The sequence below is a fragment of the Odontesthes bonariensis genome, chromosome 22 (genome assembly GCF_027942865.1).
Source record: "Odontesthes bonariensis isolate fOdoBon6 chromosome 22, fOdoBon6.hap1, whole genome shotgun sequence".
Classification (NCBI taxonomy): Eukaryota; Metazoa; Chordata; class Actinopteri; order Atheriniformes; family Atherinopsidae; genus Odontesthes; species Odontesthes bonariensis.
This window is the reverse complement of record NC_134527.1, coordinates 15,895,821-15,909,195: the sequence shown is the minus strand read 5'-3', so window position 1 is coordinate 15,909,195 and position 13,375 is coordinate 15,895,821. Positions and strand designations below refer to the sequence as shown.

General features: G+C 40.9%; 1 protein-coding gene across 2 annotated transcripts in view; it reads left to right on the top strand.

Annotated features, from left to right (window-relative positions):
• Positions 1 to 13,375, top strand: part of astn2 (astrotactin 2) — a 285,626-nt gene that overhangs the window by 143,057 nt on the left and 129,194 nt on the right. For both annotated transcript variants that reach the window (XM_075456540.1, XM_075456539.1), the window contains exons 8-10: positions 2,362 to 2,446; positions 3,264 to 3,338; positions 6,733 to 6,870. In XM_075456540.1, coding sequence (XP_075312655.1) covers positions 2,362 to 2,446; positions 3,264 to 3,338; positions 6,733 to 6,870 — 298 coding nt within the window. The remainder of the gene's footprint in view (positions 1 to 2,361; positions 2,447 to 3,263; positions 3,339 to 6,732; positions 6,871 to 13,375) is intronic.

Sequence of the window (13,375 nt, the reverse complement as noted above, 5' to 3'; positions counted from 1 at the left end):
CTGGCTTTCGACCTCACCACAGCACGGAGTCGGCGCTCATTAAGATCATGAACGACCTCCTCATAGCTGCAGACAATGGCCTCATCAGCCTTCTCATCCTCCTAGACCTGTCTGCAGCTTTTGACACAGTCTCCCACACCACCGTCTGCATGATCATTTAGGCCTCTCTGACTCCGCCCTCTCCTGGTTTCACTCCTACCTCTCCACTAGGACGCAATACATCGCTATCAAGGACTCCAACTCGACCCCAGCTCCAGTCAACCACGGCGTGCCCCAAGGCTCAGTGCTTGGCCCCCTGCTGTTCACCATCTATATGCTCCCTCTCGGCCAGATCATCCGCCAACATGGGCTCAGTTTTCATTGCTATGCTGACGACACCCAGCTCTACATTAGCACTACACCATCTGCCCATCTCCCTCCCCTATCACTAGTTCACTGTTTGAGAGACATTAAGACTTGGATGGCCACCAACTTACTCAAACTGAACAACAACAAGACAGAGCTCATGGTGGTGGCCTCTCCATCTCAGTCCAAGGAAGTTGAGGATGTCCTACTGAATGTTGATGGCTGTACCATCAGGCCCTCCCAAGAAGTACGCAACTTGGGTGTTATCCTGGACTGTAACCTCTCACTCCAAGCTCATATCAGTAGCACCACCAAATCCGCCTTCTTCCATCTCAAAAACATCTGCAGACTCCGGCCCTCACTGTCAGACCCAGTTGCAGAGACTCTGATCCATGCCTTCATCACCTCCCGTCTGGACTACTGTAATGGTGTCCTCTATGGTCTTCCAAACAAAGCACTGGACAGACTACAGCGTGTCCAAAACTCGGCTGCCAGGATCCTCACCAACACAAAGCGGTGGCAACACATTACCCCCACACTGAAACACCTTCACTGGCTCCCAGTGAAGTCACGCATCACCTACAAAATCCTACTCCTCACATACAAATCCCTCCACACTCTTGCTCCCCAGTACCTCTCCGATCTCATCCAGCAACACTCCCAACCAAGGTCCCTGAGGTCCTCTGGCAAGAACCAGCTTGTCACTCCCCGCTCCAGACTACGGACCTTTGGAGACCGAGCCTTCTGTGTTGCTGCCCCCACCCTTTGGAACAGTCTACCTCTCCATATCCGCCAAGCTCCCACACTGGAAACGTTTAAAAAGCTCATCAAATCCCACTTATTCACTGAGGCCTATGGTCCTTAATCACCTTGGCCCCATCCCCATTTCTACCCCCTCCCCTCTTCTTTCCTCTATTCCCTAGCCCCATCTCCTTTTTGTAAAGCGACCTTGGGTTACTTGAAAGGCGCTATATAAAACCAAGTCATTATTAAGTCATTATTATTATAAGATTCCTAATTCAGAGGAGATGTGTCAGATGCAAAGCAGGATGTTGGATCAAATGCTGGATCGCGGACGGTAAATTGGAGGAGTTGGGAGCCCTGATAAGGATGCAGCGAGAATATCAGGTCGGCAATATTATTTGTGTCAACAACACATGGCTGCCGGAACGACTCCTAACACCTCTTTACCTGGTTTTCCAATTTAATGGGCAGACAGAACATGCAAACAAAGAGTTTGCCTTTGCTACCCACTCTCACTGTGTGTGATGTCATCAGCGGAGTTGTTGCCACGCTACAAAAACAACACCTTTGGTTCTCTTCAACACTTCAACTTCAACTACTTCTTATTTTATTTGATCTTGTTTTCTATTGATAGTAATAACCCATCCATCCATTTTCTGGACCAGCTTAATACAGTTAAGTGTCGCCGGCGACTCGAGCCTATCCCAGCTGCCATTGGGCAAAAGGCATGGTATGCCTTAGACGGATTGCAGGTCCATCACAGGGCCACTCAGAGACAAATGAGACAAACAACCATGCATACGTATGCTCACTCCTTGGGTCAATTTAGAGTTGCCAATTAATCGAACATGCACGTTTTTGGACTGTGAGTGGAAGCCAGAGTACCCGTAGGGAACCCACGCATGAATGGGGAGTACATCCATGCTTAATGACTTATCTATAACAATCATTTATATTGCAGCACTGTAATTTTCCTTTGAGGATTAATAAATAATTGAAGTGAATTGAATTATGGTATATAATTCAATATATTTACCTACTACTAGGCAAATATATCAGGAGAGCCCAGCTTACATTGGTGCCGCTGTAAATGTATTCCAATTTTTGCTCAGTAGAGGAAAATTAGCTGCAAAATTATGTAGCAAAGCAAATGCCTATTTGATACATTTCTAATGAATGAAGCGGCCAGGCAGACTTATATGGTAATTTATTCAGCTAGTGAAGATAAATAAATGTCTGCCTCTGTGCTTTTTCTGTTCCTTTGCGCCACAGGAGAATGCAGCTGCCATGAGGGTTATTCCCCTGATCCTGCCCATAAACACCTCTGCATTCGCAGTGACTGGGGTCGAAACGAAGGGTAAGTCATGGTGCTCATCCTGCTCTTATCTGAATACTTACTTCCACTTCAGCAACCTTATGTATGATTCCACAGTCTTACCCCTTTGGTACACTTTGTTAAGTTAGCATAAAATACATGGAAATTGTTCACTTGGGTGGAATTGATGTCTTGAGCTGGTTTCAAGTCTCCGTTTTGAATATGAGAATGAATAAAGACCCAGAAAAAAGATAATCTAACAATTTACAGTATGCTTTCACAAATGCCCTTCAGGGATATGAAATATGAGTAATTTGTAGTTAATGTGCTGAAACATACAGATGCAACTGTACAGTCTTTTAAGTTCTCAAGCAAGAGGCAAATCTAAAGGAGGAAGAAAGGATGAGGGAAATTGCAGTGGTAATGAAACAAATCAGCAGGGAAGAACATAAAGTCTGACAGAGAAGGAAAGTCACTGAAAAGCAACCAGAGGGGGAGAGAGATCAGCTCTCTCTCTCACTCTGACCTTGTTTGACAATTAGCTGGCTTGCTCAGTCAATGGCCACACGTTGTTTTTCAGCTTTACTTGTCATCTGTTGGCTTCAGTCCAGTCACCAATCAGATTTAATCTTATCAAGCTGAAAACCTTTGATCAGACTATGTTAATTTTGACTTTGTGCTTCAGTTATATAGTGTCATGGAATTATACTGCAAGATTCAAAGACCTGTTAAATACACCAGACTAATCCAAGACTTTGATTTAGACGACTTCTGATTGTATTTGTCATTATCAAACTGTTTTAAAGTATAAGTATATAAAAGTCGTTCTTGTCATTGTGTCCTCTCTTCTCTTCTTAAGTCCTTGGCCATATGCTAATTTGGAGAAAGGTTATGACCTAGTTACAGGAGAGCAGGCCCCAGAGAGGATCTTCAGGTGAGTCCTGCACCTCAGGTGCATCTCTCTCTGACTTGTGCTAGCCATCTGTGACTCTGCGGACACATAGTGGCAGTGTTCTTGGCATGAATTCACATGTGAGTTGTATGTGTGTGACAGAGCATACAGATTAGTAGTTGGCAGATGCACATAAACACAGGTGGATGGACACACAAAGACACCTCACGCTGAGTTAAAATCTCACCAAGAATTGCCCAAGGAGCAGTCTTTGGTGCACTCCTTTCAAATGCTTTTACTGCCATTTTTGCTGCGCTTCTCAGTTTTGATGGGGTCACTGTGTTTGACATTTTTCAAGGGAGGCAAAACTCAAAGGACACATTCTGTATCATCCAGCTGTTCTTTGTAACCAGCCCCCATGCAAAAGCCACAAGAACATCTAGAAAGTGTGCGACAGGATCTTGTCTATTGTGAAATCTAACTCTATTTCTTGCTTTCTACCCGTCCACTCTTTTGGCAGAATTTTTTTGTCACAGTTATCCGGTTCGTCTTCGCACTGACCTCACAGAGATAGCTTCTCGGCTTGAGGCCAGTACAAAAACCGATGCACACATTTCACAACATTTGTTCTGCACAAAAACCCACTTCTGGCCGCGCGCTGCCATTTGAAGTCACCACATGTTGGAGATTGGGGAGCATCCACAAAAAAGGCACTTTGTTTGGATGAAGCACTGTGTGCACCCAGAGTTTGTGAGGGAAGAAAGATGAAAGGACAATAACAGACACATACAGTTGCAAAGCACAGATCCGTTCAGCCCTGAAAACACTGATACAGAAAACGGCCACATCGAGTAAAGATGAAACGATCAAGTGGATACCTACAGCGAGGAGGAGGGGGGGGTACCATGTAAGGGAGGAGGAGAGAAGACCGCCATGCTCTTTAGCTTGACAGAGTCGGCCCTATATGACAGCGAAAAGAGGAGCTTAATCATAACAGGGATTATTTTCACAGTTGGAGAGCTTTATAGGACGCCAGTGCTGCTTCCTGTTTTTTTTTTTCTCGATAGGAACAGTGAGAAAAAAAAAAGCATCTGGTGATCTCGATTTATGAGAGCTCCACAAGTAATGCGTTTAAGTCGAATATGATTCAAAGTGTCAGACACTAAGCAGAGGTCAAACTGAGTCTAATGTATTCGCAGTCAATGTATTGTCAGCAGTGTGTACAGATTCAAAGTTTTTCATTTTGTGGTTCAGAGCTGTCATGGTGATTAAAAGCAGAGTGTTTGTATTATCAGGTTTTGTAAATACAAAGGTCGTGTATGGCAAAAACTTTATGTCTGTAAGGTTTAGTTGTTGGGTGCAAAAATCTACCAATGAATTTCATGTGCAAGTAAAGTTGGATTTGATTTATGGGCAGAATATTTGTGGAGCAATATTTAAGCTTGGTGCCTATGCTTCTGGGAAATTGAGGACTTTTATCCTAGCAGTATTAAAAGCAGCACATGCAAAGCACAGCAATGCCCGGTGCAATTTGTGAAGCCTTACCTTGTGTTGTTATTCCTAAGCGACAAGGCTTGGCCTACTGCTTGGCTGCCTGCTGAGGATATTAATCTTCACTCAAGAGAAGCATGCCTGGCCAAACCAAATTATTTATATATATTCTCAGGCAGTGGCCATCAGCACACATGTCACAGACACCACACTCACCCCAAAGCCTCCTCTGATGTGCTTCTTCAAATACAGTTTTGTGTCCAACTGTGCCACAGGTGCACCGTATGTAAATAACATTCAAATTAGTTGCGAGACGAGATGAGATTCATAAGCTTGCTTTTTCTCCTTCTTATATGTTACAGAACTATTTACTTACCGATACTTACAATATATTAGTCACACGCTCTATTGCCCATTTATCATTTGTTTCATGTGAATCTGGCTTTCATAACCATGATTACTATAACCCTAATTCCTAAAAAGTTGGGACGCTATGTATGAAAAAGGTAAACAAGAATTAGATTCTAGTTATTTTCAAGTCAAATTCAATTCTGTCATGGTGATCACTGCATGGGTTCAGGAACACTTTCAGAATGCATTGCCTGCGAATACAGTACACAAATGCAGCTTAAAGCTCTAAAATGCAAAAAAAAAAAAAGAAGCCATATGTGAGCACGAGCCACGAATGTGGCTGTCTTCTCTGGGCCAAAGATCATGTAAACCCACTGAGACAAAGTGGACATAATGAACACCACGTCCTCCTGACTCTGGAGAAGAGGGACCATCTGGCTCGTTATCGCCTCTTAGTTTATAAGCCTATGTTTCTGTTTGCATGGGGCTACATTAGTGCTTATGGAACTGGCAACTTGAACATCGTTAATGTTGAAATGTATTTTTAGGTTTAAGAGCAACATAAGCTCCCGTCCAGATGACGTTTTTTTAAAGGAAGGCATTATATATTAGACCACATGAGAGCTTGGCTTCACAGTGGAAGAAATTTGGGATGCTGGACTGTCCTGTTTGAAGTCCAGACTTTTCACCAATTAAAGATATTTGGTGCACTATGAAATTAAAAATATGACAAAGAATCCTGTATTAGACAAGAATGGGACAACATTCCTTTCCCAAAGGTCCAGCAGCTGGTACCCTCAGTGCCCAGGTGTTTATAGGCAGTTGCCAAAAGAGGAGGAGATATTACACAGTAGACTGTGTTTTGAGACATTTTGCGGCTTTAAAATTCCAACTATTTCAGGGAATTGGGGTTGTATTGTTTAGGGCCAGGCGACATAAAATTCCCTACTTAGCTTCAGACACTATAAGTACTCGGTTAGGTTGATGAATTAAGGCTACTTGAGTAGGTTTGGAAAAGGTTTCTACATGTACCCAATGATGGTACTACCAAAGACGCATATTTAATATATATATATATATATATATATATATATAGAATAATATAACATATATTATTTGTGAATAAAACAATGAGAAATTTCTGTTGAATTAAGCTGAATAGCTGTATATTAATATGTGTTTGAGTAAGAAAAGGATCCGGTGCAACCTTTTAGAAAAAGTACAAGCTATATCGAGAGTCAGTTTTGCACTAAGGAAAGATTCAAAAATGCTTGTTCTGTTAACCAAAGTTAACACAGAAAGAAAACCAAAGAAGAGGGTCATTCTTTGAAAATAAAGAAATTTGAGTTGTTCAAGAAAATTGCAAATGATCTTAGAGTAGTTCTTCCCTGTGTAACATTATGCAATGTGCTAGTAATCTGTTACACCCTCTCACACGTTTGCTGAAATCATGCTTGTTATCATGCTGGAATATGTAGTCGTGTCTTTGTGTTCAAGTGTATTTGCTGCACAGTATTTTCTCCTACACACATTACGGAAATGTGATAATGTGACAGGAGTGCGACATTTAGGCTTTGTTGTCATGCCAACACAGATCATTCTACAGTCTGGGCCAAGGGTTGTGGCTGCCAGTCAGCAAAAGCTTTGTCGTGCCGCCGGTGGAGCTGTCAATCAACCCAATCGCCAGCTGTAAGACAGATGTGCTGGTTACCGAAGATCCGGGAGAGGTCAGGTCAGTCTCACTCGACTCGGATCGCTGGAGTTACATGAATGGAAGTGTTGCTGTTCAATCTAAAAAAACAAACAAACAGAGAGAGACAAAAAAAAAATATTTATTTGGCAATTTTTAGCATATGCTAACGTCTTTGTTTATGGAATCCTCACTCTACAACTGAAGTGGCACACAAGTGTTCCCTCTTATGTGCTATGGATTTTGTATGCCCCGGCAAAGTGTTTGTGCATTACTTTCTACAACCCGATACTATGGTAACCAACGTGTTTTATGTGAGAATGTCACAGTGTCATAGTTCAGCAGTGTCTCTCTTGCCTTCAATAACTGTAATTAAGTTTATTGATATCAAAATAAAGGTAAGTATTGACAATCGTAAGAATTTATGAAGATAAAATGTAAGCTCGCTGGGGAAAAAAATGACCAAACTACCCACTGAGAATTTCATCATATTGTTTAATTCTCGGATGGTCATTGATTTAGTTTCTTTAAGTTACTGTCAGTGCAGAACAAACAACTTGGACTGTGGGCATAACATAATGGGGATCAGAAAACAAATCCAAACAGTTGTATTAACAAGCTTATAGATTTGGCACGCTCAAAAGTCGATAACAAAATATTCACAACATAAACAACCCGTCAGCCGGCAGGATCTGGTGTGCACTTGTGCAGTTGAATGTCACAAATTTTGTAAAAGCACGAGTTAAGGATTCAATTATTATCTGTGTGTACAATTCAACTTTATATTGCATTAACAATTATTGACTTCGCCAATTTGAGTCTTTGTAAACTAAAACAAATTCTGAACACATGAATTTTACACAAATATATGAATTCAATTAACCAATTCCCCTCTGGGCTCCCCTCATGATTTGAGCCATGTACCTACTTGTCTTTGGGAGATTTTTGGGCTATAGTTGGGTGGAATAACCACCTTCTTTAGATCCATCATGATCAGGACCGACTGACCTTGGGTTAACCATTCTGTGTTAACCTGCAGTTAATTTCTTTAGCCTCTTTAGCTGTAGGTTGGTATCGTCTCAGAACCGGGTGTAGTCCAATTCTTCATACTTGAGACCCAGTCTTAGATGTATGCCACCAGGATGGTCTGCCACTTGTTCATGGAGACTGCTGTGGTCAGCTCTCAAATTTACTAGCCATGGAGTATTGGTGTTTGCTTTTTCAGTGTTGCTCTGTCTGTTGTTCAGGTGAGTCTTTTCCCATTTTATTACGCTGCCACTCGGAGGATTGAACTATTCTACCGACAATGGTTCACTTCTTCCTCTATTGCCTTCACAAGCCAGAGTTATAAGTCTTTGATTTTCAGTTTGCAGTGCCTCAGGTATGGACAGTTTGTTGTATTTCTTAAAAGGTTCTTTCTAGCTAACCCCTCACATTGTTGCCTTGACCTTGGTCTTCAACCTTCTTTTCAGGGATACTTCCCCTGACTTCCTCTTGTAGCCAAGCATCTATCAGCTTATTGATGTTTGGGACGGTCCCAGTAGGTATGGTGCGTAGTGCTGCCCTCATATCTTCCAGCAGATGTTCGGAAGCTATTTTGACTCTCAGTCAGTTAGTACAAAGAGCCATGCAGGCTCCTGGTATCCACTTTTTTCATGATCTTCCATCTGAATGTTCATGTCAGGTCAGCTACCTTTGTGGTAAGGTTATCAGGGCTTGCTAATGGGGCTTCGTACCCATTCTTGGATGGTGAGGATCTTATAATATTTTATATTATTCATCCCTCTCTGACCTCTCATCCTGGCTCACCATTGTTGTAACATCTCTGGAAACAATAGTATGCATTCATCTCTGTGATTGGTGGGCTTTCTGCAGAATTACAGAAGACAACACAGTAATCATGAAATGAGTCATCTATTTGAAATTTGAAAACAGTTCAATTGTTGAATCATATCTTTTACTTTTTAACGGATGGGCTGTGTAATCACAAAATGACTTTTGTGTGCGGGACCATGAATAGCATGCTGATCGAAGGCTTTTCAGTTTAAGTTCAAGCTGGAGAACGGCTCAGAAGAACAGAAGACTAGCCAGCTTGTCTGTTACTAAAAATAGCAGTAGATAATGAGGAGGGCAACGTACCCAACCTCATAAGCTGTGCAGTTCACAAGATAAACCTTAAGTGCAAAGTTTAAGTTAATTGACAAGAGGAACTACACAGAGCTGTGGTTGGTGCACAAAATTCAGGCTTTCATCAAGCATTTCAGCTCCAACAGCAATGCACTGTACTACCGGATGGCAGGACCAAGTAAGGTGCAGAAGTTTTACGGTTGAGATCCAGTTTTCAATCATTCAGCGGTGAGTAACGTAAAGGGTTGGGGGCCATTGTGTCAGGTATTTTTCTTTTGATTCCTGGAATCAGTGTTTTAGCCATGGGCATGAATATAGAAAAAATATGTTACGCTTAACTCTTGATTACATCTGATCATCATGCAGTTTAACCATAAACATACACAATAATTGTTTTTCTGAATTAAATCTGACGTGCATTTAATATGCTGGTGTTCCAATCCATGATCATTTATCAGTTAAGGATCTGTGTACTTGTATGTGCTCACTGGTCACGAGTGATTGGATAGTCTTTGCTCTAAAACTGCGTAAAGTCTGATGTAATCGATTTTGTTTTGTGCGCTCAGCACTTATGCAATGGCGTGTACATACAGTTTGTGCCACGTGATTAATGTTCAGGAAGATTTACTTCCTTCTCAAAAACCTGAACTATCTTTGTTTATGGTAATTAACCTTTCTAGCTTGAAGCTTAGGCGGAAGAACAGTCATCTGCCAATAGTAGAGTCGATGGTTTATTTGCCAGCTTCCCTGGACCACTTGTGGAAATTTCCATGGACAAGACCCTGAACGCCATATTGCCTATGTGTGATAGAGGAAAAGTACTGAGAGGTGCAGCATGAGTGTGTGTGAATGGTTGAATGTGGATTGCACTGTAAAAGTACTGATTGTTCAGATTAGAAAAGTGATATACAAGTACAGTCCATTTAACTTTTGTGTTAGAGCTCTATTGGTTCAACCAGACTATTTCTGGTAAAGAAAAACAAAAAAAAAGGACAGTAGGAATGTTTGCTTTTCTTTTTGTTCTCTTTTCTTAACAAAGCAGCGATGGTCAAAGGTCTGGTTAAAAATCTATTTATCTGTATTTTCATTCATTTTTCCCACTTGAGGCTAATTTGAACAATATTCTTTTAATTATCCACATTCATTTTGTGGTAACGTTGCAATCACCACAGGTCAAACGTGTCATGGGTTAGGGTTGTGAAACACCCACTTAGATGAGATTACAAGTTGCCCAAAAACAAAAATATTTGTGGATTCTTTCTGTAACTGTCTGACTAAATCTTCAGATGACGAAACTGATGTTTCTGCAGCTTAAGAAAAAATAACTAAGGCCAGCCAGATTGTTTAAAGCTAACTGGCTATTGATTTTAGATGACTCTGCTGTGGTATCTTTTGTTTGCAAGGAAAAACATCCATTTTTGAATATTTATCTCTGACGGTAGGCTCGTGTTTTAGGATGTGCTCGTTTGGTGTGAAAAAGTATTACTCGGCACACAAAGCAAGACAGACTCACAGTGATTTTTAGAAATTATTATCATAAAAATCTTATCATTATTTTTATCATTAAAATTACATAACTGAAAAAGTATCACTGGTCATACTCAAGCAGTGATTGCAGCTAACCTTCATTGACTGGTAGCAGTCTCAGTTAGGCATACCAGGGGTGAATGGATGGATTGATTGATTGATTGATTAATTGTCCTGTAACTCAGTATGAAATCATAATGTTGATATTGTTGTGTCATTTCTTAGCTTGCCATAAACTGCTCAAATACAGATGGGATAGATGGTATGCATCACTGTATCTAGTGAAAGTGGGACAGGCAGCGTTACATGGAAAACATTCTACAACAGAAAATATATCTGTTCTGTAAATATACACTTTATTTGATTGATTTACTGGACTCAACACTCTGGGGTGTTTTTTATGTTAAATATTCAATAAACTATATATGTAATACAGACCCCCCTACAGAATACAGATTTTAAAATCATGTATCATGTAAATTGTAGTTACGAATTTTCACTACGCTGCATAAATCTAAACTTCTCACGGGCTTTTTAAAATTGCTTCAGGAGCGCAGAACTCCCGAGGCAAATACACACACGCTTCTCACGTGCCGTTAATAGGATTATGCCAAGCCTCTAGATTAATTGGCCCAGGTTTTTAATTTGCGATGAAAAAAGGTGGTAATGAGTGATGGTAAGCTACAAAATGAGGACAGATTGTAGAACAACAACGGTGAACAGCCATATATCTGGCACATGTTGATCCCATCAGGTTCTGAATATTTATTGCTGAAATCATTACAGATTGCAGTCAAGGAGGTAAAGCACTTGTATAAATGCACATCGTCATGTTTTCTTATTCACTATCATTTAAATGTTACCGTTTACAGAGCAAATACACCTTGCTGGCTTACATCACAATTTCAGGTGGAAACTAAAAGACATGTTATGCCATTTTGCTTCTTCTTTTCTTTAGAATGTGTATGTCGTCTTCGTTACCTAAGCTGTTTGCGTTAGCTAGTGCTAACTGAAAGAATAAATAAATAGACAAGATAAACAATGATTCATTTGATCTCAAATACTTAAATTAGCCTCGTCTGAAGTCCTGGCGCTGAGAGTTGGAACTGATTCCTCTTTGGGGCTCAGTTTCTTTGCAAGCCCAGCGCTGAACTGGCCCAACTTCATAAAAAAATAAAAATAAATTGTCGGCTGCACATGCACAATCTTTTGCTAACTCTTGCCGGACAGTTACCTTCAAATGGAAAGATTTATCCTCCTGGGCTGGATTTGATGTAAGATGTATGCACTTCAGTACAGCTGATAACATTTCCCTGCAAAGATGGCTTCATCTGTCTCAACTGTGGAATGCAAGTTTAAAAAAAAAAAAAAAGAGAGGTCAAAGCTATGCAGAAGAAGAGGGATGAACTTTTAGAGTGACGTCAGTCTACTCTGCAAATCTGAATGACTTGTTGAGTGACATACTTTCCAAAATAGGTGGCCCAAACCAAAATCAAAATAGGGATTTTTCCATATGTGCCCTTTAAACACCTTAGCAAAAGGCAACAGCTAAACTTTTTGTCTATTTTGCAGCATTGAAACTCAGTTTTGGTTGCAGCAACTTAAACTATAAGAGGAAGAGGAGGACATGTCTTCATGGAATTGCTATTACTTCCTGAAATTAATTAGTCATCTTTCTAGAATGCTTTTGTCTTGGTTCACCGTATAAGTCAAAGTTAGAGATAACTACTTAGCATATTTGATTGTTTACTCAGAGTGTTTATCATATCTGACAGAGGCCGCTTTACACGTTACATACAGTATTAGCCATTGTAAATGGGATCCAAACCATCAAAGATCCCATGTCTTTAAACAGCCAAATCAAAACCTTATCCAAAACATTGCTGAAATAAAAGATACACACTATGTAACTGATCAAAACTATTTAAATTTGGAATAAGAACTTAATGTCCCATATTAAGTTAATGATTAGTTCCTGAAACTGTTTGGCAAATCTGTCAGATTGTCATGAATAATGCAAAAAGCTCATTACGTTTTTTTGTGGGACTTTGTCCCGTGGGGGCTGATGGAGATTCAGGCTGATGCACTCTCCCAAAGTGTTTATCTGCACATTTATGTAGTCAGTTAGTCATGATAGAAATGTTTCTGTGGTGATTGGTGAAATGCACTGAAACTGAAGCTCTTAAAGCGGCACTATGCAACTTTTTCATGGTCATAAAATTGCTTGGCAATCATCAGATAGCTTGGCTGACCTGTTCTGATGAAAACGGTGACATTTCCATCTCCATCTGGTGGCCCTTGCCCGAAACAGCGCTTGCAACTTTGCCTGTGGCGCCGCGTGCTTTGTTTACCTCTGGAAGTCTCGCGACACACGAGAGCCGAGAACTACTGCTTCACGGCAGGTCTAAAGGGCTCTGAGCCGAGCCAGGGAGCCTGATAAGACACACCTCTCTCCATTAGCTGTCGACGGCTAAATTGAATGTGGTTAGCTTCTAGAGTAGTAATATCACAGCCATTATAACGAACAGCCTTGCCACTCTGTATTAAGCCCCATTGTACCGGCTTTTTGGCTGCAGTTCCACCAGAATTCCACTGGGGGCGTCGGTGGAGACCAGAATGAATGGGGCCCAATGGAGCTAGATGCTACAAATGGTCAGTTTCACCTAAGTCTCCTCAAGAGCGCTCAGATTTGAATGTAGTTTCTGAGAGCTCAACATGGGTTTCAAGTCAAAAATCTACTGAACGAGTACATATATCCCTTTGATTTCTTACAGGTTGGCTTCTTGTTGTCCACAACGCGCTAGCATTGTGCTAATGACAGCTGGTCGACCAGCTATGTATGACGTCATATACACTTCAAATCCTTTTTTTAAGCAAATGAGTGGCTCTAAAA